A 26,088-nucleotide genomic window follows, 5' to 3' on the forward strand; every position below is an offset into this window, starting at 1 on the left:
TCGCTCTCGCTCTCTCTCACTCTATCTGTGTGTGTGTGCGCCTGTTGACTTTCCACAGTTTTTCGGCGTAAGGATTCCTCTTCCTTATTCAAATTCACAAAACGGATACGGATTCATTCGGTGGCAAACAGATTTAAAATTTCGCATACGCTTAGCACGTGAATGGGAATATCCTTGAGAGGACGACGACACACCGCTTTCCGTCGAGTCATGTATCATATCTACAGCTGCGGAAACCCCTGCAAACATTGGGAGGGGTTCCAGTCACATCCTTAAGGATTCGGTTTGAGTTTGGGTTTTGGTTTCGTTTTCGACAGAGGTGAGAGGTTCGAGTTTGGGGGTTGGGGTGTGGGGTGTGGGGTGTAGGGTGTGGCGCGCGTGGTTGACACGTGATTCCGTTGGTCGTAAATTTTCCCAAGAATTTTCAAACATTTTTTAGTGCTTCTTGTAGTTTTTAATTTGTGGCTTGTTGAGCACTGTGTTAACGGTTATTATTTATGGGATTTCGCTGGATGATAAACCAAAATTATGTAGAGACCAAGTCTGAAAAGCGGATATTACCTGAGTGATAAGGTTCTTTGGAAGTGTATTGGAACGAACAACCCCGAAAAAGAGTGCTACCAAAGGGCGGAACAGACCGAAAGCTGTCACTTGGGGATGCTGCTGCAAATGTACATATGTGTGTGTGTACATAATGTGTGTGTGTGTGTGTGTGTGTGTGTGTCAGTGAGTGTCAAGGCATCATCCATCATTTTGGACTTGACCTTTTTTTGGTTGAGGCTAAGCTTCCGTTTAACAGGAGTCTGGCAAGAGAATCTTTAATTTTTGATACGATATGCTGGGAATAGATGCGATGCACATGTTACAGATACACGATACAAAGATAGTCAAAGGAGGGAAGGGCGAACAGAATGGTAGTCAAATGTCAGACATATCACATAAGCGACTCACTCTCTCTGTCTCTCTCTGGGAAATCTGCAATGCAATGTCTCATTGTAAATGCTGCCGATGATTAAGCTGGCCAGAGCACATAGTATCCCTCTCTTTGTGTATCTATATCTCTCCCTGGTTTGGTTTTCACTTTTGTGCCGTGTTAAAAATGAATTTGTCATCTGTAAACGGTCTGACATGTTTGCCAAAAAAAAAAACCGAAAACGAAATCTTTTTCTCTCAGCCCATACATCAATTGTTGATTCACTGGTGGGTTGACTTCTCTCTCCTCATCTCTCTCTCTCTGAGGTCCAGAAGTCTTTGATTGATTTGCATTGAAAATCGTGATTTTAATTGACATGCGATGAGCGAAAGCAATCCAAGAGAGCAATAATTATGTCAACCTTACATCAGATGGTTGATCGATTGATCGATTGCACAGGATTTAAGGCTTTAAATCGAAGTTTTAGACTACTTTAATATTACTTTAAGCTATCAAGAGACAAATTTAGTATTTTTTGTTTCTGTTGTTTAATATTTCCCTTCAAATATGCCCAATCACGTATTGATAATTTCTTAAATAACATATTCTCGTATCCAAAATAATGAAATTGTAAACCACATTTCCCACAGACAGGTGCCGCCAACGAATGATTCGTTTTGAATAATAAACTGTAATAATTGAAGGTCCGTAACATAAAAGTAAATGCACACACACACACACACACACACACACACACACACACACAAATTAAATCTCTTTTTGGAGTTATTAATTAAAATTCGTACCCACAATCCTCCTGGACAAATGGAACGTGATAGATGTAATATGGCATAAAAATGGCTGTAAGTGGGACAATCATGAACCAATACAGGGGGAGGGATTGAGGTCCATGGTTCCATGAACTTTTTAATGGGACCGGACCCAAAATAGTTTAGCTTTAATTTGATGACTGGGTTTTGGGAGGAAAATGGTGCAGGAAAGGTGGTGTGGAGTGGTGGAAAAGTGGTGCCATCGTTCAGATCATTGGCCCAATGATTTTTCGAACAATTTGTTGCTACGATGTGGATGGATAGAGCCTACCTGGGGGCCTAAAGAGCGTGAAATTGATATGCAATTAAAATAATATTTTTCCGGTCGAGTGATATCTAGAATAATTATTGGGTATATGGATATATCACGTCTGGATATTTTTATGACCCAACAGATGTCAACAATGCAAAAATATCGCCACTATAAATGTGCTTGAAATAATAATTTCGTTTACCATTGAAGCTGCGGTTCAAGGATTTTCACTTCTTATTTTTAATTCTGCCCCAAAAAGAGAGGATAAATGGACTGGGAGAGAGAGCGAGAGGGGGTGAGGGAGAGTTGGTTTTGGTGGAGAGGCAGAACTGAGTGACTGCTGCGGTTAATGGCTTTTGAATGCAAATTCAATTTTATCGCACTCTGTTCACTTTTTAATAAGATTTTCCTTCGCTTTCCAGCCCAAGCTCCTCTCTAGCCTCTCCATATTGTCTGCTGGCGAAAGGTGCACTCTGCTGGAAATGAAAATTAGTTGCAAGAATCCCAAAAAACAAAAAAAAAATAAGCACCACAGAGAGAAAGAAGAAAGAACTGAAAGAAACGCTGAGCCAAAAAGACACGCGACTTGCGACCTGCGAGAAATGCTTTTTGGCGCCACAAGCCACCAAAACCTGACTGCCTGACTACCTGCTGCCCCGTGTCCCTGCCCTTGCCCCTCCCTTTTAGCCATAGTACTGTTGGTGGTGGTGGTGGTTGTACCTTTCCCTCGATGGGGCACAGCCCACAATCCAACAAATTGCGTTTCGTGTGCAAGAGTGGGTGGGAAAACTGTCAGAATGAATGAGTAGCATGGTCACACCTACTCGACTGTCAGTCATGGACATGGGCCTCCAGACAACGAATGGCAATGGGAAACGATAACACTCTCCCAAACGAAAAAACTGTCCAAGGCGTTGCCTTGAATTGGAATTTTAAACTGTAGAAGTATTCATCTGTAGATGGATGGATATTGCTGCAAACATTCTTTTCAATTAGGTAAATGGTCTTTGAGTATGATTAGAAAGTGATTTGAGGTGGAACTAGCGAAAGTCTGGGAGTAATGAAGTTGCTGCTCAATGGAGTGGCAGCTAAATGGTAATGAAGATTTTTTCAATTATAAAAGAACGGAGATAAGCTAACAAAATTAGGAAGCTAAAACGTACTCTAATTATAACAAAAAATTTACTAAATTCAGCAAAGAACATTAAGCGAATCTTTAAGCTGAATAATAATTTGAGAAACATTTTATATCTGAACCTATTCCTTATTCAATCCTTTACCTTACTTTCCTTCCGTAGCTCTTTAGTTCCTCAGGTTCTTATTGATTTCCCATTCAATATTTGTACCTTTTAACAACAGCTTAACCAAACTTGAAAGGACTTTATGTAACCTTTTGAGAGAATAAATGATTGCACATAAAAAGTGGCACCCAAAAAACCATTAAATGTTCGTCGATGTGTGTAAATATTTTAAGACTCCTGCGACATAGTTTCCAGTCATCTGTAAGGGCAGCAGCAGACTGTGATGCATCGCATTGCATACGAGTATCTGCATTCTTTTTGTATATTTTTTGAGCTGCAGTGTTTTTTTTCCATAAAGAACCCCCTGTACACATGTGTGTTATGGCAAACTTTCTTTCTTTGAAGTTAAGCTTGGCTCAAAAGTGGAAAATAATTAACCTCAAAGTTTTTGGTAAGCGGAAGTTTCCACAGTCGACACATGCAGCACGTAACGAGCGGTCAAGTGGACACTACCCCCAAGGAGTTTCCTGCTGGTCCCTCAGTACTTAATTGAGAAGTTTCGATAGCAAAAACAGAGGGGAAGTTCCCCAGTCCAAGAATGTCTCAAGGAAGCAAAGTTCTCCGCAGTCTATTATTGGAAGGAAGCTAAGGGGTTGGAAGATGATGACGATGGTGATGAAGATGGGTGGAAGGCAAATAAAATCATGCTGTCGGAAATAATAACGTCTGGAACTTAATTCCGAGTGGGGGCTTTGGGGTTTCCAACTGGAGCCCAAGTTTATGCAGTTTCATAAGCAGTATTTGATATTTTTGGTGTGGTAGCAGCAGCAGCAGCAGCATCAAAGGATGGGGCACCATCTGCATGATTAGCAAATATTTTTGTTTCGATAATCAGGGAACATTCCCATTCCCATTTATACATGGAAGCTCATGAATGTGACTGGCATTTTGTCTGTCGATTCAGTCTAGCAGTTATCTTTGATATTCCTACAGTTAAAGATGGCGTTTGTTCTTGAGGGAGAAAGTTGAATTTTTACTAGAGTTTAATTGTTTTGGGAGGGATATTTTCTTTTGCCCAACGCTCACATACAATTTATTGTAATTTTCTAATCGAAACTATCTTTCTGTATCTCCATTTCAGGTGATAACTCCATAAGTAAGTACTGCCCCTACAAGAAACAATACGATTACTCATCCATTGCGCAACATACAATATATTTTTTTTAACCACAAAACAAAAACATATTTCAATTGGCCTGAATATACGCGATATACCCAAAGAAACCAAAAATACATTTTGCATTCGCTGTATGAGACAGATAATTCGCTTCAAGGTAGTAGATCCCTCAAAACCGCAAAAGCCCTGATTAAATGTTATTAAAAACATTTTTGCCAGCCTATAGAAGAAGCTTTTGCCAAAAAACCGCAAAACGAAATTCATGAAATTTCAATAATTATTGTATAATAATTTCGCTTGAAAAAAACCAAATATAATTTCTGTAGAAATATATGAGGGACTTGTTTTCTCGAGCGACCATTTTGTGTATCGAAATTATCTAGAGTTGACCCAAACCGAGAAAAAAGTGAACCTAAACAGGGAAGAAAACAACAAAAAAGTGAACCAATCAAGCGGATGACCATTTTGGAGACGGTTTCAGCGGAAACGTCGCTTTTTCATGTTCGTGACCAAAGTTTAAGTCTGCTCTTTGGGAACGGAACGGGTAGGTACGGAACACAGAGACAAACAGAGAATCAGACAAGAGAGACAGAAAAAACCATACAAATTTTTACCTGAATTAAATTGAGTAACAAAAACACGAAAAGTTTTTTAATGCCTTGCAGCAGACATTGAAGGTTGAGAAGAGGTACATAAATATATGTGTACATAAATATAGAAGAAATATAAGTATGTTTATTTGTATGTACATATGTATTTATGTATGTAGGTATATGTAGACCATTCCTATTTCATGTTTTTGTTTTAGTAGTGGAGTGGGGGAGGGGTAGTGGTAGGAGGAGTAAGATATTGCTGTACATAGACAGAACCAAACACGCTACCAGTTTTTGGGCTTAGTTATACAGACAAGAACAAAAATTATTATGATTTCTGAAGAAAAAACAAGGCTTAGTGTAATAGAAAAATTTAAAACTATTTGTGAGCTGTATTTGATACAGAAATAAGTCATTAAACCAAAGAGTTGAAACTTACAAATTAAATTAAATAAGTAAATATATTTTTGGATCTGCTCTTGAACCAATCTTTGAATACCTTAGATACAAAATGTGGGATGACCATCTCATTTAATGTCATAAACATGATTTATCCACGCTCAAATACTTCTCAATCATAGAAATTTATTTCTTGATTTAAATATATGATTCTCTAAAGTTACAGCTTGGCTGTATGAATATCCAGACTCTCCTCATCTAAAGCTAATGTTCTATTTGGCTTATCTTTTCTTCCAGTGTACCTCTGTACACACCTCTCTCCCTTGACCAGCACTCAATACTCTCTCCCACCGCTCTCTATACGCTTTTGTGGTATTGGTAGTGGCGGTCGTTGCGGAGGAAATAATTACATGATTGAGGTACTCCACACACACAAACACACTGGGAACATGGAAAGGGCAAGCAACACTTGCATGAATACCCACAATGACAAACACTGGGCCACCACACTCCCTCCCCCATCTATTCATCCCCTCTCTCCATCAGTCCATCCCTCTTTCTCTCATGAACTTCTCTCGTGTTTTTTTCGTGGCCTTTCAGTGGTGGTCGTTGTCTGATCGAAAAGAACATGTCAGAGGTTCCTGACCATTGCATGACTTGGCCCCTGCGTCCCTTGTCAACACGTGTGAGTGTGAATGTGTGTGCGTGTATCTGTGTGTTAAAGCACCGGCATATGCACGAGCATGAATGAATGAATGGCTTTGGCATGGCGGCTTTTTTATACATACCCGGTTCTTGTTCGTGTGCTTTTTTTCCTTCTTTCTTTCGTAGTTTTTTTCTCCTTTGCTTTTTTATAATTCACGGCAAAGACCGCAACAAAGACCGGGGCCCCAGAGCAATTATTGTATCGGTTGCCCCACACACACACACACCAGTCAGTTCCCCTGCAAACCGCCACCACTGTACATGGACCGACCTCCCGCCTGCCGCCACCCGTTGGGCCTCAAAACGCTAACCACTCGCTTGGCCAAGAGCGTGTGTCCCCCCCCCTCTCTCCCACGTGTCCTGTGTGCCCTGTGTGTTTGTGTAAGGACTCTGCTGCTGAGGTCAGGGCATTGTCGTGTGGTTATTGGCTGGCTGGCTGTCGGTCGGTTACCTCACAGGATTCTAATGCAAACACAACGAACCAACAAGAGCACACACAAAAACGCCATGGGATACATAAGACTTATGCAATACATCTACATAGAGGACTAAAAAGGTACATGGAAAAAATAAAATACTGCAGACTCGTCAAAAATATGCACCAGCATTTGCTGGTCAAAAACTATGTTCAAACCCTCGAATATATGAGCTATAGATACAAATATCTAGACATAGCCAACAAAACTATTCCTAAACTTTTCTAGTCTTCAAATTCCCTTTCAGTTTCCATTTCTCTAATAATAACTCTTCTCAGGCTATGGCTAAACTTTACCCCACATTAAATTTAATGTTGGCTATCCTTTTGTCCAACGATAAGTATAATTTGAGACTTCCTCAATTGTTCTTTTACTTTTTCCAACAACCTCCTCGAATAGATCATCTATGACGACTACGCGCCAGCTTGTCCGTCATGAGGATTTACCATTAATTTTGCCCTGACCTCTAAAGTTCCGCCTTCAGAAACAAAACACAAAAAAAACACTCCCCCATGCAGCAGAGACCTTCAGATAGTGTCTCTCCCTCTACCTCTGCAACTGTGGGCTCCGTTCCCCCTCGATTGCAGTGGCAGGATTAATTTCTAATTTCGCCTAATGTTCAGAGAGTGTTGGGCGGCCGAGTGTTCGATGTTTACATTTTGGGTGCTCGTGTTTTTGGTCTCGTCTTCTAATTTACCTTGATGAAATTGTACCGATTCCCATTCCCATTACCAGACCCAGAGAGGAGAGACCAGACCCCAGACCCATTCCAAGCCCTGCCCTATCCCCGGGCTGTTTTTGTCTCTGCCCTCGTAAACGCATTCATCGTTGTCTCTGAGCCGAGTCTCCGAGTCCGGGGCTATGTCTACTACGGCTCTGAGTCGGAGTCGGAGCCGGAGACGGACGACCAGGGCCCACATGTTTGCATCATTAATCATGACGTTTCAGCTCTGACACATTTGGCCGATCGGCGGCAAAGGCAGCAGCAGCGGCAGCAGCAACGGCAACGGCAGCAGCGCTCGAACAAACGGAGGATTGTAATGAACACGTTTTGTAAGGCAGATAGAGAGGTATTACAGTAAGTCAGAAAAAGACAGAAACTAAGAGACAGAAGAAGACAAAAACTAAGAGACAGAAAGAGATAAAAACTAAGAGACAGACTGCCAGACGAAATACCTTACAGAAAAAACCAAGCAGAGGATGAGACAGACGCACGTCAACGATGGCTCGCGGACAGCAGAAGCAGCGGCAGCAGCAGCGGCAGCAGCAGCGGCAGCAGCAGCGGCAGCAGCAGCGGCGGATGCGTACGCACAGCGAGAGGGCCCAATGCTCAATGCCCATGCCTCTTCTCGTCAGCGGACAAGAGACAATGGGCCACAATTTGAAGACAAATATTTTCACAATGGTAGCAAAAGACAAAAAGACAGAAAGAACACAGCAAAAAAGAGCAAACAGTAGACGAAGGCAAACTCATGTAAATATTGGCCAAAAACTATTTACGAAACTATTAGCTGCAGTTATGGACAAGAGACTAATTGTGGCCAAGACTCCTATGGTGCCATGGGAGGGCGCTGAATCGTTATGAAAGGTAGAGTTTATGAGGCAGGGATTACGAAAAGATAATAGAAACATTAGCCAAAGGGGCAGGACATTATTAGAAGGGATTGCATAAGGACATGTGCAGCTTAGGGACGCTGCAGATACGAGGATAATTTATTATGGAAACGTTGGAGATAGTAGTGTCAGAACACATATAGCTGTTGAAGGATTGTTTTTACGCATTCAGGATGAAAGAGTTTTGTAATTATTTTTAAGGAACAATAAGAACTTGAAGGGTATGGATACAGTTTCTAGTATGACAAAATTACATTTTTAATAGAACAAAATTGGAAAAAGTTTGAGTTTCATTAAGGAAAAATTGGTGTCTGATACAGATACAGAGAAAGTTTTCTTTCTAGAATACTCACAATTCCAAGCTGGAGATTTCCCATTGCAAGAGTCTCCCCAAGCAGGTGCCCAACGAAATACCCCTTCCATTTTTTGCATGTAAATTCTAAAGTTCTAAAATTTTAAAGATACACTCCCTTTTAAGGTGTTATTTTCACCTTAACTTATTTGGCGCTTCCCTTAAGCATGAAATATTTAAATTCCTCTCTTCTTAAAGCGATACTCGAGAGCGACCGCTTTTCGACAAGTTTTCTGACTGGAAGGCCATTTGTCCTTGGTATCAGGATAGCTGCTACTAAACCAAATCTAGGTTGACTTATATACTTCCGTTTCCGGCAGCGAACATACGCTACAACTTGGCTCTCAAGCGCCCGTTCGTTCGTAGTCCTTACAGCACCTCCTCCCACCTTCGCCCATATCCCATGGCTTATGTTCTTGGGGATTTTTTATGGCTGACTGTTGGGTGAGGGTTGTGGGTGGAGGACGCAGGGTGGAGGTGGATCTGGAAGGAGTGTACTTGGCGCAGAAACAGAATTTTATGCAAATATCCTAATCAAATTCACATTTTGAAGTTCAACTGTTTTATCCAAAAGTTTTACCTACCCGAAAGCCAGAAGCCCGAAGCCTGAAGCCTGGAAGCTGAAGCCAAAAGCTGGCAACGTCGTCGAGGCGACAGGGCAGGCGTGTGGCAGACGCAGTCGAGACGCGCAGCAAGCCAGAATAGGAGGATGCCACCCATTTTTAATTTATTTCCACTTAAAAAAAAAACACAGAGAACGAAAGCCAGAAGGAGCAGGAGCCCACACACCTTTCCTATGCTCATCCGCAAGCCCGTATCCGGTGCGTGCGTCCGGCGGAGTTTGCTTCTCGTTTGGGTTTGGGTTTGGGGTTGGTGTTATCGGGTGTTCCTCCCTCTCCCTCTCTGGGTCCATGGCACACCGCTCTGGCCATATCCTCATCCGCCCCATGCGGCGGTTGTCGCCCATATTTTCACTTATCAAAGCGGTCTTCTTGCCTGCCCCACCACACACCTCCTGAAAAACCACCACAAACTTAAATCTGCATGTCGAAAGCGATTAAACAGTTACCGCTGCCGCCGCTGTGTGTGGATTGTGCGGGGATTATGGCTGCTACTTCGACATCAGAGAGTGGCTTCTACGAAATTAAAACAAAAGCAGCAAAAAAGGGAAAAGGATAAAAATTAGTCACTGCGGTGACAGTAATTCTCAGGCAGATGCCGATGGCCCCACCAAGTACCACTCACCATTCACCATCTATAGCTCCCCCGCTGTGGTGTCTCTCTCTGTGTGTGTGTGTGTGTGTGGAGCATTCGTTGCGGCACTCGGCAACAACTGTGCAACATTCGTGCCCATCCTCGCCATTGAGTGATTAATTGCAATTTAAACGGTTTCAATTAAGGCAATGCGCATCTTTCGGTCCGTGCAGCGAGTCCTCCCCAGAGTCCCTGGAATCCCGCTTACCGAACGATTCCCCGGAAATTATTTCGTTTTTGTCTCTTATTGATGGATTCGATGGCAGTGATGGACAATTGTTGAAAGAAAATGAGCTAAAATAGAAAGAAATAGAACACAGAAATGCTTTGGTGTTTCGATGAATTTTTGAACCCATTTATGTGTTCAATTTAATTATATTTCGATTTTGTTCTACGAGTGAATAAATCACTTTTCTTTATACGATGTGTGCAGCTTAGATACACACAGAACATATGCATATATTGAGCTCGTACCTCAATTTTCTGAGATCTTTAACTTAATGCGACATTTCCACTTCATTCGTACTCCCCATCGATGGACACATAATCGTTCGTGCAGTTCCCTCGTAATGCCCCAATCATTTCATCAATTTCGTAGCAACTGCCATGAAATATACAAGTATGTATCCCCTAAGCTCAATTGACTAGCAAAACACTTTCCATGAATGATATATGCCCAGAGAGCTATGCATAAATAAGGGAAATAAATGTACATGCCATACAATATACAATGGAACTATGTGACACAGAGCATATGTCGCCACCTGTGTGTAATGCCCCGAGGGCTACACGTGGAGTTGAAACGAATTTTGAATGGAGAACCATCCCCCAAAAGGGGGGAAAGGTGGAAACTTTGACGGCTAGCAAGACAAAATGCAAAACTTTTGGCCAAAAATACAGAGGAGAATCAGTTCCTTAGGCAAATTCGTACATGTATGTGAAACATTTGGCAGGCAGGCGATTTATTTAATGTCTTTGCCATAGAACAGAGCTTCCAAGGACCTCGGGGGGGGAAGGCCATGCCATGCCATGCAGTCAGGCAGGCAGCCTGCAGGTTTCAGTGATTTAAATGATTTATGTCTCAAGACTTTGACTTCAGGGTTAATATTGGCCAAAAGGCACAGAGGAAAAAGAGCAAAACCAAAAAGAGCAGCCACAGCAGCCACCACAAGAACAGAGCATATTTTAGGGGACAAATTTACGCACTGCCAGAGAGGGCACAGAACATGGCAACCATTGGCTGCAACTTGCGTTTCGTGCCCCATAACTCATATCGAAAAGGCGGCGCTTGTGGCAAATTGGAGGCTCCAGCAGCAGTCTCTAGAGAGAGAGAGACGACAACGACGACGACGAGAATCTATCCACACAGCTGCAGCATTTTGAACGCATGCGAACACCCGTTGAAATTCAATTATCGGAAACCGGATCGCAAGCATACCCAGGCGGGGGCATCACGCATACGCCATGTTGTCGGAGTCGTAGCTGGAGCCGACCCGCAATTAAAGCGGCTGCCGCAGCCGTTAATTAATTTGCATTTGCGACAGGCACAGCGAAACGCACACACACACAAACTAAAACTTGTTGATTACGAAACACGCTAGACGGGAACTAAAAAGAAAGTGACTACGACTAAAGTTAGGCGAACGAAAGAGACGCTTTAGAATAAAGATAGGAAAGGTTAAATAATAAAAGAAGATGAGACTATGGATGGTCTCTGCATAGATACAGATATGAGAATTTATATAAGACTGAAAAGGGGAAAACTGATTTCACAGAAACCAATATACCTTGCCATAAAAAAGGAAGGGTATGAATTGCTTAGCCATAGTAGATAGCATTGTGTCAATTAACCAATTTGTGTTTGTTAGCCCGTCCACAAAGTCACATAGCAGCAGGCCCCCTGCCATTTTATCGAGCGAAGATTTATAGCATTTTTAAATAGTTTTTCGCTGTTAAGTGGCTTGTGTGCTGAAAGCTTTAGTTAGAATGTTGCAAAATGTGCACAAATATGCGAAGCTAATTGGCCAAGAGGTCATTAAGATCGAAATGGGAGTAGTAAGCTTTGAGGTAAGGATCGCTTAAGGAGGCATTTAGTTAATGGAACGAGCAATGGAGTAATTGCAAAGTATATGCCTGGCAATGAAGTTGTGCCTGTGGTTTTGTAATAGAATAGATAGTTGGGTGGAAAAATAATGTAATTATTAATATAAGAGAAATAAATATAATCTAGCAATTGTCATGGTTCTTCCGCGTATTTTATGATCTGTCTATAACATTACTAAGAATTGTTTGTATCGTCTGCTGATCTATCTTTCTATTTTTCTGAAAAATTAAAGGCAGATCTTGAATACTCAATTATTTTCTCAAATTTAAAACGACTTTCTGCAGCAAACAAATCAAATATTTACCATTTTCCATTTAATTAGAATTGGAAAATATTTACATATACTACTGGCCGCTCCCCATAATTCTTTTCCACTCTCTTTCACTCTCTCTCTCTCTCTCTCTCTCTCTCTATTTTTCTTTCTTCTCTCCCTGTCTCGGCAACTTATTCCTTCCTTTTTCCCTCTAGTTTTAGTCGTCGCAGACTTTTCGCGTTTTCCTTTTGGCATGCCGGAAGTGACTTTTGCTTTTTCTTTTTCCTCCTTTTCCTATGTGTTTTTTTTTTGTTTCTTCCACAATGAATTTAATTTTTTCTTGCCGCCGGTTCGGACTGTTCTTGTTGTTGTTATTGCTTCTGGTGCTGCTGCTGTCCGTGTTTAAAATAAGCAGCAAAACTTGCGAAGCGATAAAAATGCCGCTTCAAGAAGTGGCAAAAGAAAACCAACGATGATGGAGGAGAGGAAGGTCCAAGAACAGGGAAAATGGCCAAAAGGAAAAGAGAGAGATATGGAGAAGAAGAGAAAAGGTAGCTTTGAGAGGCGAAGGTTTGGATACTCTTGAAGATTTGTAGGTCTAGCGGCGTATGTACTTGATAAACATTTCAAAGGGTTATAGAAGAATATATTTAAAGCTTAATTTCATTCAGAGCTCTTCCTTTGGAACTTCATTTGCAGAAACATAAATGAAAATTGTGTCAAAATATATCTCGAAATTGTAGTTTCAAGACTTTTCTCCATATCAAAAGCCTTTCCAAAATCGTGATACCCCTTTAAAGTGTATAAAAGAAGTACGCAAACTTCGCGTGTAAGCGGTTTTTATTTTATTTCTTTACTTTTTTGTACTTTGCTGCTGGCACTCTTCCTCCTGCCTCTCCTTAACATTGTGCTACCTTCTGACGGACCGTCTGTAGACGGACAACAGGCAACAACTGGGTGGCCAACAACCCACAGATCTTTGCCACAAATCCCCCTTGCCGCCTTGCCTCCTTGCCAGTGCCATAAGTGACGCGGCCACTCTGAAGTTGGCTTCGGGGAGCTTCGCTTGCGAGACAAATGGAAATGAAGCGTTTATTCTGCTTTATTGCGGCGATAAGAAAAAATGAGGCATTATTTTCGTTGTTTCAAGGCAACTTTTTTCCAGTCACTTGGATCTCCACTACATCACCCCATCCCCACTGCAGAATTTTTCCATTTTGCGCCTTGGGGCGGAGCTGAAGCCTGACCACAGGTCGAGTCTGCGGAATGCCAGGGAATGCGGCAATTTCCTGGAGCGTCTCCGGTTTGTGGTTTTTCCTTTGGGGTGCGGTGGCCATGATTTGGCGCTTTACTTATCCCCCGTTTCATCAATCCCATTTCTGTTGGGGGTGGAGCCTGAATTACTTGCATTTTAATGTGCCGCAAATCGAGCAGAAGAAAAATCTAAGAATATTTCAATTTGTTTTGCTGAAACTCAAATGAAAAACATACTGATCCCAGAGACTTTTATTGCACTTAAAAAGCAGTAAAGAAGGAAGGTAATTTTTGATGAAAATGTTTCCATTTAAAGAATGATTAAAAAGTTCTCCTAGAGGGTAAAAATAATACAATTCGCTGCCCAAATGCCATTCATAATGGCTTCCATTGCTACCAGCCATTCCCCACCACACACAAACGAAATTATTACCCCCAACTCTTGGGACTTTTGTTTTGGTTTCCATGTTCAATAACTCATCAGCAATAAACCGTGAAAATGAAACAGTAGCCAGATCAATCAAAGGCCAGAATTCAGGCTTCATTTCAGACCAAGATCAATATCGTACAGTGGCTGCTACAAATGTATTCTCACATAGAAAAAGAGAAGTCGAACGAGTGGCGGGTGGAGATGGAGGTGGAGTGGCGTGAAACCAATGCGCTGATCAGGGAACAATAAACCCCATTGCCAAAGCCGAAGCAAAGCCCCCCGAAAAACCTCATCGCGCATCATTAATTATGCTCAGGCATTGCCAACAGCAAACAACAGAAAGAGAGAAGCAGAAGAGCAGCAGAGACACGACACACAAAAGCTGTCAGCGCACGCTGCTGATCTGTCAAATGTTGCCGCAGTCAGCCAGCCACACCGAAAAGAAATGCCCGAGAGATCCGTTCGTCAGTCAGTTTGAGCCTCTTGCCACTTGGCTGCTTGCTGCTTGCTGCTTGCTGCCTGGCGACGCTTTTGTGTGCAACTCAAACACAAAATATTGATTAATCATAAAAAAAGAGAGAAATATTTTGTTAAGAAGTCGGCCATTTCTGTGTGGCTGGTGCTAGAGAGGAGCCTGTGACAAGCGGTCGCAAAAGTGGATAGAGTACTCGAATAAATGGAAATTACAAAAGATGACGAAAAAATACTAGAAACGTAAAATCCCATAGTTAAATTTATGCCAGCGGAATCATCGCAGTACCTAAGTGACTCGCACTCCCATCGCATGTTCTCCCAACAATCACGTTACTATCTCTAACCCACATCATTCATACTCATTCATTTGCTGGACACTGAGAAGCTCTGGCTGCCGGCTTCTTGAGGTGTCAAGACTTCAAACGATCATAAGCTGATTTTTGGCCTTCAGCTTCAGTATTTGTCTTTGTCCGGCCCCTATCTGTATCTGTATCTCTGTGGCTGTGAGTGTTTGTGCGCTGCCTTACAATTTACTCGTTAAATAATTTTTCATGCAACCTGAAGCAGGGAGACTAATCATTTTCATTTTAATGGCGGCACGCTTTCTTGTCCATTGTTTGCGAAAACCGCGACAGCGAGATGCTTTCCATGGTAGGCCCCTCCTATGTCATGTCATGGGGCCTATTGTTGGGGATTGCAGCTTCTGCTTTGGACACACAATTGGATATCCAACTGAAAGACTTCGAACGGGTCTGCTTTGCCCGAGAGACTACCTTGCCGATCCACCTGAAAGACTCTGCCTTGGATCTCCACCTGCGTGACTGCCTTGGGATCTTTAACATGGGCGTTAAGGTGGAACTAAGTATTGTCCAACCATGGAGCACACCATGGTTTGTGTCTCTGTGTGCCTCCAATGATACTCTTTCGTGTAATCACATTCGTGTCGAGCTTTGGTTTAGTTTTGGTATTTTACGAAAATCAATTTCCGAATGGACACAATCGAGGCTGGGCTCTTAAATTGACATTAATTTTCCATTGACTGAGATGAAGCTTTAAGCAGTTTTTTTTTTTCGCCGGCTTCTCTCCCATTTTTAATTCGCTTTCAATCTGGCAGACATGCAAAAACATAATCCACCAAGGGATGAGAGTATGGGAGAGCGCCAGGAAATGTAAATTTTCTATATGGCAGGGGCAGAGAGAGAGAGCGTGGGGATGGAAAAAAGTTTCCCTCGCTGATTTTGATTGACAGCTCTTAGCATCCATCCCTGATGGATTTCATATTTTGAGCCAAGCAGAAGAGAAAGATGTGGCAGCAGGCGAAGGATGTGAATGTGGAAGTGCGGCAGAAGGAGAAGTAGAATCCCAGCACCAGGCCAAAATGACAGCCAGCTCCAAGGGGAGGACGAGAACCCAGGCCAGGGAACACGGCTTAAGCGTTGGAAAAAGTGTTTACCAAACAGCTTTCCTTTATATTTCCATGGCAGAAGAGCAATACATATCTCTCTCTCTCTCTCTATCTCTCTCTCTGTGTTTTCCTTTCGACAACACATGGTCTTTTGTATGAAATGACATTGTATCTATATAAAATCGTAAATATCGCAAATATGTATATATTTCTGTGTACAGAGAAACGTCCATGGGCCATGTTGAAAGTTTTTCAATTTGTGCCGCTTTAAAGTATTCCCCCTGATTATCTCTCTCTCTCTCTCTTTGCTTCTTTGTTATTCAATTTTTATAAATGAATGAATGGGAAAATGGCGGAGAAAACAAACGCAATTCAAATATGAAACAAATTTAAAATGGTTTGAAAATTATTTTTCTTTGAATTCGGCGGCGCTGCTTAATGGCTTTTTGATAAGAGAAATGAAAAAAGGTACAAAAATGTGTGTCACATAAAAAGTTATACAATTTTTTCTCAATGGGATTTGGTGGCGGAATATTTATATTTTGCTGACCATCTTCAAAATATGTGAATGAAAACTTCATGCCACGATTGCCACGGATAATTCCATTAGAAAAGACAGGTTCAGCGGCTCCTCTGGAGATCGTATCTCTCAAAATACCTTTCCCTAAGATATTTACACATTTCCCTAACATTTTCGTAAACATTAATCAAAAATTTTCACACCTCCAGAGTCGGAGAACAGCCCAGACACAGTCCTGATCAAAACAATCCTCCTCCCGGGGGTTCACAGTTTTGTCTGCTGTTTTGTTGACATTTGCTGGTCATGAAAAGTCATTAAATATATTTCTCTAATTTATCTTTTTCGACTGTGGCAGCTCTGTCGTGGCATTAAAGTAAAGTTTTGGAGCGGAAATGTTTGTCTGGGCCGACCAGTGTGCTGGGGTTATCCCCCCAGACTGTGGTTCAACCCTTTTTCCTTGCTCGCTAATTAAAACTAATCCAATGGCAAGGACCATCTCCCGGAGCCCATTCAGAAGTGTTGTGTTGTACTTTTCGCATAACTGTCAATCAAGAACCACAATTAAATGATTGAAGACTTTCCTAGCCATATTTATCCTTTGTTTTCTTCTCAAGATGCTCCTTTCGAGTGGTAGCGGGGTTTAGTTGGGTTGGATTTTTGTATCCAATAAAATATTTATACTCCTATCTTTGGGTGCTCCCTTTTTTGTAGTTTGCGTCTTGAGCTGGTTTAGTTCTGAATGCATATCAAGTGGAGAGACAACAACAGATACTCGTACAAAATATTTCCATGAGAAATTGACTTTTTCCACAGCTCCATCGTCGTCTCCGTTCGCTGTCTGTGTTGTCTGTTGGCTGTTGTCTTCCTTTGGCCGGAATGATTAATGGTTCTGCTCTTTGCGCATTCGTCCAGCCCACACCGACAATAAGATATATCCAGCAGCCACATATTTGTATCTGTTGTAGCTGTTGCTGTATCTGTATCTCGTTTTTTTGCTGCTGCTGCTGCTGTTGCTGCTGAATGAATGAATGAGAATTTTTACTGCAACGCGCATCAGCATTTGGCATTTCAGCTACTGACTTCGGACTGATGTCGCATCGGCATTGTCTACTCCTAGATTTTCTTGTTATTTTTTTCCTGTTGATTGTGCCACCCGTTTGATTGAATTTGTCAGATACTTTTGCTCCAAATTTAAAAGCTTTAACGAACCGCAAGCATCAGGCATACTGGAAGGGAAGCTAGGAAAATATTTCCCCTTTCCTATGGCTAGACCAACACGAAAATGTACAAGATAAATTGAGGTCATTTTTTGCCACTTGGCAGCACCTTTGGTCAGGGCTTTGGGTCTGAGTGCGGGTCTGGGTCTGTGTCCCTCCTTGTTGACCGCTCTTGTCCTCTGACCGGCCACAAATGTCCTTAATGTGCATCCTTATGGACTGTGGTCATGTGCAAGTGGTCGAGCCCAAAAAATGGTTGAACAAGCCCCATCCTGCCATCTACTTATGTATGTAATTGGTAGTTAGCGTTGACCAAATAGACACACGAGTATACAATTCATTCTGGAAACTCCTTGGCATGTGAGGGAAGGGCTACAGATGATTTAGTTGAAGAGCTGGTGAGGGATATACACTGTAAGGAATGAAATGGGTACCCAAACTTGTTATCGACTGAATTCTGCGGATTTTTCGAATTGTTATGGCGCAAAGTGGAACAGAATTCTTAACAAAATGTTATCAAGCTGCTTGCAGATTTCTCCCTCTGTACTGATTATAATATTTCCCTTTTTTTTAGCATTATTTCCACTAGCAACATTTGTGCAATTGTTGCAAAATTTACGCTTATTTTAATTTGCAGACCAAAGGTGCGGCTAATGCGTTAAATGTGCCCCGCTTTTACAGGGCTTCTTTGTAGAGAGGTTTTTGTGGGTTTCCCCAAATAGAAACATAAATTTCCCAGGAGTAGCAGCAGCAGCAGAAGAAGGTCCTTGGGCGTAGTGGGCAACGGACAACGAGTGCGTTTAAGTGTTAACATGTAAACGATGCTGTTGAAGCAGTTAATAAGTGTATCCCCCCAACCCCTACGAAAAGGGCTGTAAATCATGCAAAAGTGTTTCCTCTACTGTCTGCTGGAATTTTGCTGTTGAAATTAATTTTATTTTCAGCCAAAAACCAACCTCTACAGAGATTTACGAGCAAATAATAACCAACTGATGATTTCTAATATTTAAGTTGAAGGCGAAATCCCCAAGTCGAGTGCCACAAAACCCAATCCAATCCCCAAAAGCTGCTGCAAAGTATCCTTGTCCTATTCCTATCCTCCTTCGTTTGTAGTTTTGCTGATAAGTTTCCATTTTGACTTTTCCGGCATTTCATCCATGCTGATGACATTTCCAATGTCTCTACGGCCACGGCTACAGCTACGCTCTGCCTGCTCCTCCTGCTTCATCTCTGGGGCCATGACAAAACAAAATTCATTTTGTAATTTCCAAGCCACCTCTAGAAAGGCGAGAGAACCAGAGGCAGAGACTGGCCCAATGCAGGCAGCTGTCATTTGCTTTGGGAGAGTTGCTGGGTTGGTTGGGTGGTGCAATGGTTCCGATGTGGATTCCATTTTGACCAGGCTGCAGAAATTGCATTCAACTTGGCTGCTGCCTAGAATCTTTCCCCACTCTCTCTATCTCTTTCTCTCTCTCTCTCTCTCTCTGGGCCTCTCTGTGTGGCACTTTCGAGAGGGGCTTGGGTTTGGTTCGGGGTTTAGAAAATTATCTTTTTGCTTGTCGTCGCCAAAAAGGAAATCATATTTTCTGCTTTTGTGCACTTTACTTTTCAGTTTTCCCTCTGGCTGACTGCCGTTTTGGGCTCTGCCTGAGTGCCTGCCTCCCGTTCTGCCTGCGCCTGGCCCTCTCTCTCTCTCTCGCTCGTAAACAGTTTTCGGCTGCAACTTTTGTGCGAAATTTATGCTTTCATTCCGTATCTATATCTCTGGGCACTTTTCGCACAAGTATGAGTACGAGCACCCAAAGTACACGGTACTCGCACACTCCCGCCTCCGGGTTCGTTCTGGGGAAATGGCCTCGCCTCTTGCCTCTCGCCCCTCTCTTTTCTCTCTGCTGTCAGTGTGTGTGCCCCACCAGGTGGTGTTTATGGCATCCGCTTTGCGAGTATTGATGAAGGAACCGAACCCCGAGTGTTCGCTTCGCATCTGTAATTCAATCAGTGTCTATGTCTGGCTCCTGGTCCCAGCTCCCCCACGGCTCCCACTGCTGCCATTTTCCGCTATTGAGACTCTGTTTACGCAGCTCGTTCAACTGGAAATTTGTGCTGTTGCCAAAAGAGAAAAACGCGAAAATACTTACAAGAAAAATATTTTGCAATCGCATCAATGCAAATAAGGTGTGGAGAAATTCATTGGAGAAGTGTGGGGTGTAAAGGAATCAAATGTTCAGCGTTTCCTAAAATGATATGCGCATTTCTTCACTACCCAATGCGACTTTTATTTCGGGGCACATTTATTTCAATTCGTTCAAGTAGAAACAACTTTTTCGCGATCTTCCATCATTCGAATTTTTTCGAAGTTTTGCAAGAGAAAAGTTTTTCCAGAGATTTTAAGTAAAGCTTAGTTAAGGGATCCTTAGCTTAGGGACTACTGAAAAGGCATAGCATTATTCGAATTGACTTCATTTCCACGAAATGGACCATTATTTGTTGGTGCCATTTTAATCGATTATAATAAATAATCCATGAGATGGATCACTTTCGTACATTTTGAAATGTTTGGAATGGAAGAATTTTTAATAGTAATAAAACTAATTTTGTATCTCGAGTGAAAGTTCTCTAATCTAATCTGGTACTCATCTCTTTACCATTATCCCTCTACCTCCCTCCCATTATCTCTAAGTATTACAATGTATTTTGGGGGTGTTTCGCACACTTTTGAGAGTAAAATCCCGATTGAAATAATATACATTTTTAACGCAATGATCTGTCATGGATTCACAGCCAAAATGTGACACATTCACAGCCGCGCAGCATTTCCCTCACAGCACACTTTATTCAAATTAAGTTCTCATCTCCGTGCCTTGCATAGGGCTGCCGCCTGGAAGCCATGTTCCCATGCTGGTTATTGCCTATCCACTGATTGCGGCTTCTGTTCGGTAGCCAAACTACTTGAGAGCCGCAGCGGCGTCTCTGTGGCCATGTCTCTCCATCACCGATTGATTGATTAGATTTTTGTTAATTACTTAACGCTCTCGGTGCTCCGAGGTTTTTCCCGAGCTGCGAAAAAGCAAAACTTACCGTCGTAGCATCAGCTGCAGTTTTTTTTTTGGTTGAGCTGAAGGAGAATCTTTGGAAAAGTTGCTGCCATAGTTGGTGAGCATTTCCATTGAATTAGTTATGCTCGGTGACGAACTGATGGATTGATTACAAGCAAAAAGATATAGAAAGGAAGAGGGATTTTTCCAGTAAACTTTTAGTACAGCGAATGCAAGAATGTCTAGGTACATAAATGGTTTGGAAACCGCAAGCAGAAAAGATAGAAAAATTCACATTCACTCTCCAAAGTCTCAAAGAACAAAATGCAATTTCTCAATTGCAGCTGAATTCGTTCCAGAAAATGGCCTGCCCAGACGCCTCCGCACCGCGTACACGAACACCCAGCTGCTGGAGCTGGAGAAGGAATTCCACTTCAATAAATATTTATGCCGCCCAAGGAGAATCGAGATAGCAGCCAGCCTGGACCTAACCGAGCGACAGGTGAGTCGCTCCGTTCCCCATTCTTGGCAGCTCTCTGCAGAATGTATTCCAATGTATTCCGCCAATCCAATTTTGTGGCAGCACCAGGAGCTGCAGCAGCAGCAGCTTGCACCTTCTCTGAAGGAATTCCATTATTTCGCTGACAAATTGCATGCAGTGCAGGGTTGACAGGCGGGTACTGCCTCCTCTCATTCCTGTCTGCCTTCCTGTTTCTCTACTTTTTAATTGCACACCTTGACGCCTGGAGTGAAGTTGAACTAATCTAATTTTGGTGTTTTGCAGGTAAAAGTTTGGTTTCAAAATCGCCGCATGAAACACAAGCGGCAAACGCTCTCGAAAACGGACGACGAGGACAATAAAGACAGCCTCAAAGGTGACGATGATCAGTCCGACAGCAGTAAGTAAAGCACATACATATAAGTGTATAAATACAAATAGAATTAAGCTCTTTAAATGATGTGCCTCTGACATATATCCCTTAAGGATACATGAAACTGTACCGCACTCTCAATCGAACTCTTTCCTTTGGGGCTCTCCAGCTCTCCAACCAACAAGTTGTTCCACTTTTACTTTTCCTTTTCCGTTTCCGCCTGTGGTTGTCGTTGAGAGGCTTTTACGGAGAAGAGTAAAAGATGCTGTAGCTTATCAATCATTGTCAGTGGTGGGATGGAACCACTCTCTTGCCACGGCTAACCCCTTTCGCGTGAGAGTTTTTGGTCCTCTGCCCTCCAGCCGTCAGCTCCTCTTATGAAAACAAATCATCAATTTTCTGCTGCTAGTATATATATACTGATTCGGTTTTTGTTTTACCTTTAATCCCAGACTCCAATTCGAAGAAATCGTGTCAAGGCTGCGAGCTGCCCTCCGATGATATACCCGACTCCACTTCCAACTCCCGGGGACACAACAACAACACGCCGAGTGCCACCAACAATAATCCCAGTGCGGGGAGTCGTAAGTTTATTTAAAGATTTCAAAGATCTGTATTAAAATTAATATCCAACTTATTGTTTCGCTCAGTGACACCCAACTCCTCTTTGGAAACGGGCATCTCATCGAATCTGCTTGGCAGCACCACCGTATCCGCCTCGAATGTGATCAGTGCCGACTCAAGTGTCGCCTCCAGTGTCAGCCTGGACGAGGACATCGAGGAGAGCAGCCCCATTAAAGTCAAGAAGAAAGATGATAGTCAGGTAAGGACTAACACATATTTTCTGCTTGAAAATCCATATTGAAATGGGAACCTCTATGTCTCGGCAGGTCATCAAAAAGGAGGCCGTGTCCACCTCATCGAAGGCATCGCCCTTTGGCTATGAGAGTTCAACGCCGAGTTTGGTTAGCTTTCGTCGGGACTCGGATGCCGTCATCGCTTCCGCCAATCCTCCCCCAACAAAGGGCAAGAAACGTTACCAGAATAATGCCAATGCTATTGCCACGCCCACACCCCTCACCGATAGTAATAGTGGTGGAAATGTTGGTGCCGGTGTTGGTGGTGCCTCAGCTGGTGGCTATTTCCCAGGCTACTATCCTAGTCCCAAGCAGCAAATGCAACAGCAGCAGCAGCAACAGCAGCTGCACCCGCAACAGCAGCAGCCACAGCCCCAGCCACAGGACTATTATGGCAAATACGATATTGAATTCGCCGCCTCGCCGCACCACAATCCGCACAAGCAGCAGTCGTCCCTGCATGCGGGCGAGTATCTGAGTCCCAAACCCAATGCTGCCTCATTCCACCAAAACAACCAGCAGCAGCAGCACGAGCAGCAATTCTATTACAACTACAACGAAACCAACGGTAGTGCGTACATGAATCACCAACAGCAGCAGCAGCAGCAGCAACAGCACCACCACGTTGGTGACTTTGAGGCGCCACCTATCAACGGACCGAGTAATTTCAACAGTGGTTACTACGACAACATGAGTTTTCAACATCAGGCGCAGGCGCAGGCTCACCAGCAACACCAATCTGTGGTTTTCCAGCAGCAACACCAACAGGCACCCATTAATCATCAGCAGTAAGTGGATATGATGCAGTGAAATGAAACGGTCTTAAAATTGGCTCTCCGAGATTTTAGGATCTCTTTTAAAAATACTGCTTGTCTTTATGGTTTTTTCTTTGTGCGGTTGTTGTCTGTGCTAAACCACATTGGCGTAACTTAATGTAAAATGTATGTATGGCACGAATGCTACATACCTCTGATGTCAGCTTCCATTTATTTCCGCTCTAGTAGCGCCATTCTGCTATAAATATATTTTACAGTTAGTCGAGACAACCATTATGGCATAGCCTAGACACCAACCACATAGGCAGCAGCCATTAAGGCAAGAAACCAGAAACGAAAACGACGTTTCGAAAAGTTTGAATTCAAATTTAAATGAAATAATTCTCACAAATGTTTCTCATTTTTACATGACAGACATATGCATCACCTGGGCACTGGCGAGGCATACAGCGCTCTTGGTTTGCAGATGGAGAACTGCGATGGCTACAATAATTTTGGCGGTCCAGGCTCCGCTGGCGCTGGTTCTGCGGGTGCCGGTGTTGCCGGCTACTACGAGGCGGGTCAACAACCCCCGGTACCGCCCACCCACACGCACACCCATCACCCACACCACCATGTTCAGGCGCAGGCGCATGCGCATCTTCATGCCCACCACAATCCCGCAGCAGCAGCCCAAGTGGGCGTTGGAGTGGGCGTAGGAGTGGGAGTAGGTGTTGTTCCTCCCCCACCACCGCCATCGCATATCCATGGCTTTGCACTGAATGGAGGAGGAGGAGGACCGACCGTTCAGAGTCAGGCTTTTGTTAGTGGTGGAGGCAATGCCGGTGCAGGAGCCGCTGCGATCAGTGGCCTGGAGAACTCGAACAGCTCCTCGGATTTCAATTTCCTGAGCAATCTGGCCAATGACTTTGCACCCGAGTACTACCAACTCAGTTAGTTTGTGTAGGGAGAGGCGCCTGTACAGTTCTAGCCTAATTCTCCCCCTCTTTTGTGTGTATGTGTGTGTGTGTGTGTGAGTATCTGTGTTTATCTTCGATGTTGTAACCACATAGCACATATCTGTAAATACTATCTTCTAAGAATTAACCATAAAGAGTTCTATTCCATCTGTATTTAGAATAAAATAAAACGAAATTTGATACACTTTTCTTTTGACTAAAAGTCAAAAATAATTTCGATTCTCTCTTGGAAAACTCCATTCATAACTAAAAGAAAGTCCGGAAAAACTGTAAATAGCTAGAAAAATTCCACAACTAATCAAACAAATAATTCAATACCAGAAAAATCTCTCCTAAAACTAAGCAATCAAATTAATTTCCTATTATTTTGTTGATTTTTATGTATATATTGAAAAGTAGCTGAAATCAAAAGTTTGACAGGAATACAAATTTGAATCCCTCCTGCGATTCAAGTGCAATTTCTCTTTCAAGAAATATGATTTAGATTTTTAAGGAACACACTCAATTATTTCAATGTTTGTAATGTTTGTATGTTGCCTTTACCATTTCTCCCTCTAAAAAATACACCATAACTATTAAATAATTAAATAAATATGGCTTAAAATATATCTGTGTAAGGAGAAAGAATAAAAACTAATTAAGATATGAATATGAAACAGCAATTGAGTTCACATCTTGTATACATGTACGTTCCCGTATGCGTCGTTTACAACTTCCTTAATCTCCCAATACATACAGACATCCACAGCCATTGACAACCGATGATGGATGGGTGGAATGGTTCGAAAGGCAATTTAAGGCCATATCCCGCTGCTTTTCAACATTTTGGGATTACGCAAACAATGGGTGAAACAAATCTCTTTTAAAAGGGGGAAAGAAATAGTTGTATAAATTCCAAGACAACATGAAACTCCAACCTAAATTCAGGGATAAATTTTAATATATTTCGTTGACAGAAAAAATGTTGATTTGATTAAGGAAAGTGACAAAATTCATGGTCCATTAAAACACTCCATGAGATGCAGGCAAACAGAAGAGCAGAGGATCTGAAGAGCAGAATTTTCAACAGCTTTTCCCCTAGAGACTGGCGAGCCTCCAACTCCGAGGCTCATTCGTCAACCAGCATTTTTGGGTTTTTGCCTGTCAACGTTTCAAGGTAGATTCGGGTGAGAGAGTGTCTGGATCAGGGACCAGGCTGCAGGAACCAGGAGCAACTAAGCCACATGATGCACATGTCCTGTCCCATATCCCAGTCCTCAGTCCTCCCGTGTCGTCGACTACGCACAATTCTGACAGTGTCGGTGAAAATTTAAGATTGATCACCAGGGCCGAGTGTTTGCTGGAAATTGGTTTAGCTGTTTGGGTGTCCCGTGTCCCTGTCGATGTCCGTCCAATATCCGTATCCGTGTCCATGTCGAGTGCAGGCTAAAACCTAAATAATGTCACAGAATGTCTGGCTGTTTGGTTATACCCCAAAGGACATGGATAGGGGGAGTTGCCCAACCGTCGGCTGTCTGGCTAAATTAATTTAATTAACAGACCACTCCAGCACGATTCCACAGCACAGCTCTAAGGTCACAACGAAACGAATTTGTATTGAAAATCATAAAAAATAATCACTTCAGTAGCGAACAGCTGGCCGTCAACAACAGCAGCTACTCGAATCGTATATTGAAGATATTGTATCTATTGGACAACTGTTGAAAAAAGATAAGTTGTGGAGCTTGTTAATTACAATTTAGTTTTGCTTAATTTCTGAAGGGAAACCCTCGACTCGGAGTTTTGTTTATGTTAATCGACGCGGCGAATGCAACCCAGCTAAGCGCTGGAAATAGTTTATGGCCATTACAATTACAAATTCCATAGCATAACCCCACCGCCTAACCTGAGTTTGCTGCTACTGCTGCTGCTGTCTCAAATAATGCCAATTAAACTTGCACACCAAAAACCAGTTCACTTACCACTTATCATTTTTCTTAGACATATTTCTCTACCCTTTTTGATGTATTTTATTGTGCTTTATTTTTGGCAGTAGCAGTGGCACCGCACCTGTGTGTGCCGTAAAACCTTTAAAATGTGCTGACTGTTCAGGGCACTCACATGGTGGCTCTGTCATAGTTGTAGG

The 26,088-nt window shown here is 42.6% G+C and overlaps 1 protein-coding gene across 2 annotated transcripts in view; it reads left to right on the forward strand.

The window, feature by feature from the left end:
• LOC117586380 (homeotic protein proboscipedia) overlaps nt 1–24,553 on the forward strand; it is a 33,402-nt gene extending 8,849 nt beyond the window's left edge. The window contains exons 3-9 of one of the 2 annotated variants that reach the window (XM_034276409.1): nt 4,379–4,393; nt 20,844–21,001; nt 21,284–21,398; nt 21,824–21,955; nt 22,022–22,194; nt 22,262–23,016; nt 23,419–24,553. In XM_034276409.1, coding sequence (XP_034132300.1) covers nt 4,379–4,393; nt 20,844–21,001; nt 21,284–21,398; nt 21,824–21,955; nt 22,022–22,194; nt 22,262–23,016; nt 23,419–23,941 — 1,871 coding nt within the window. In that variant the 3' untranslated portion in view covers nt 23,942–24,553. The remainder of the gene's footprint in view (nt 1–4,378; nt 4,394–20,843; nt 21,002–21,283; nt 21,399–21,823; nt 21,956–22,021; nt 22,195–22,261; nt 23,017–23,418) is intronic. The other variant, XM_034276410.1, reaches the window with a different exon arrangement.
• Nucleotides 24,554–26,088: the final 1,535 nt, after the last annotated feature.

The sequence above is a fragment of the Drosophila guanche genome, unplaced genomic scaffold (assembly GCF_900245975.1).
Source record: "Drosophila guanche unplaced genomic scaffold, DGUA_6, whole genome shotgun sequence".
Lineage (NCBI taxonomy): Eukaryota > Metazoa > Arthropoda > Insecta > Diptera > Drosophilidae > Drosophila > Drosophila guanche.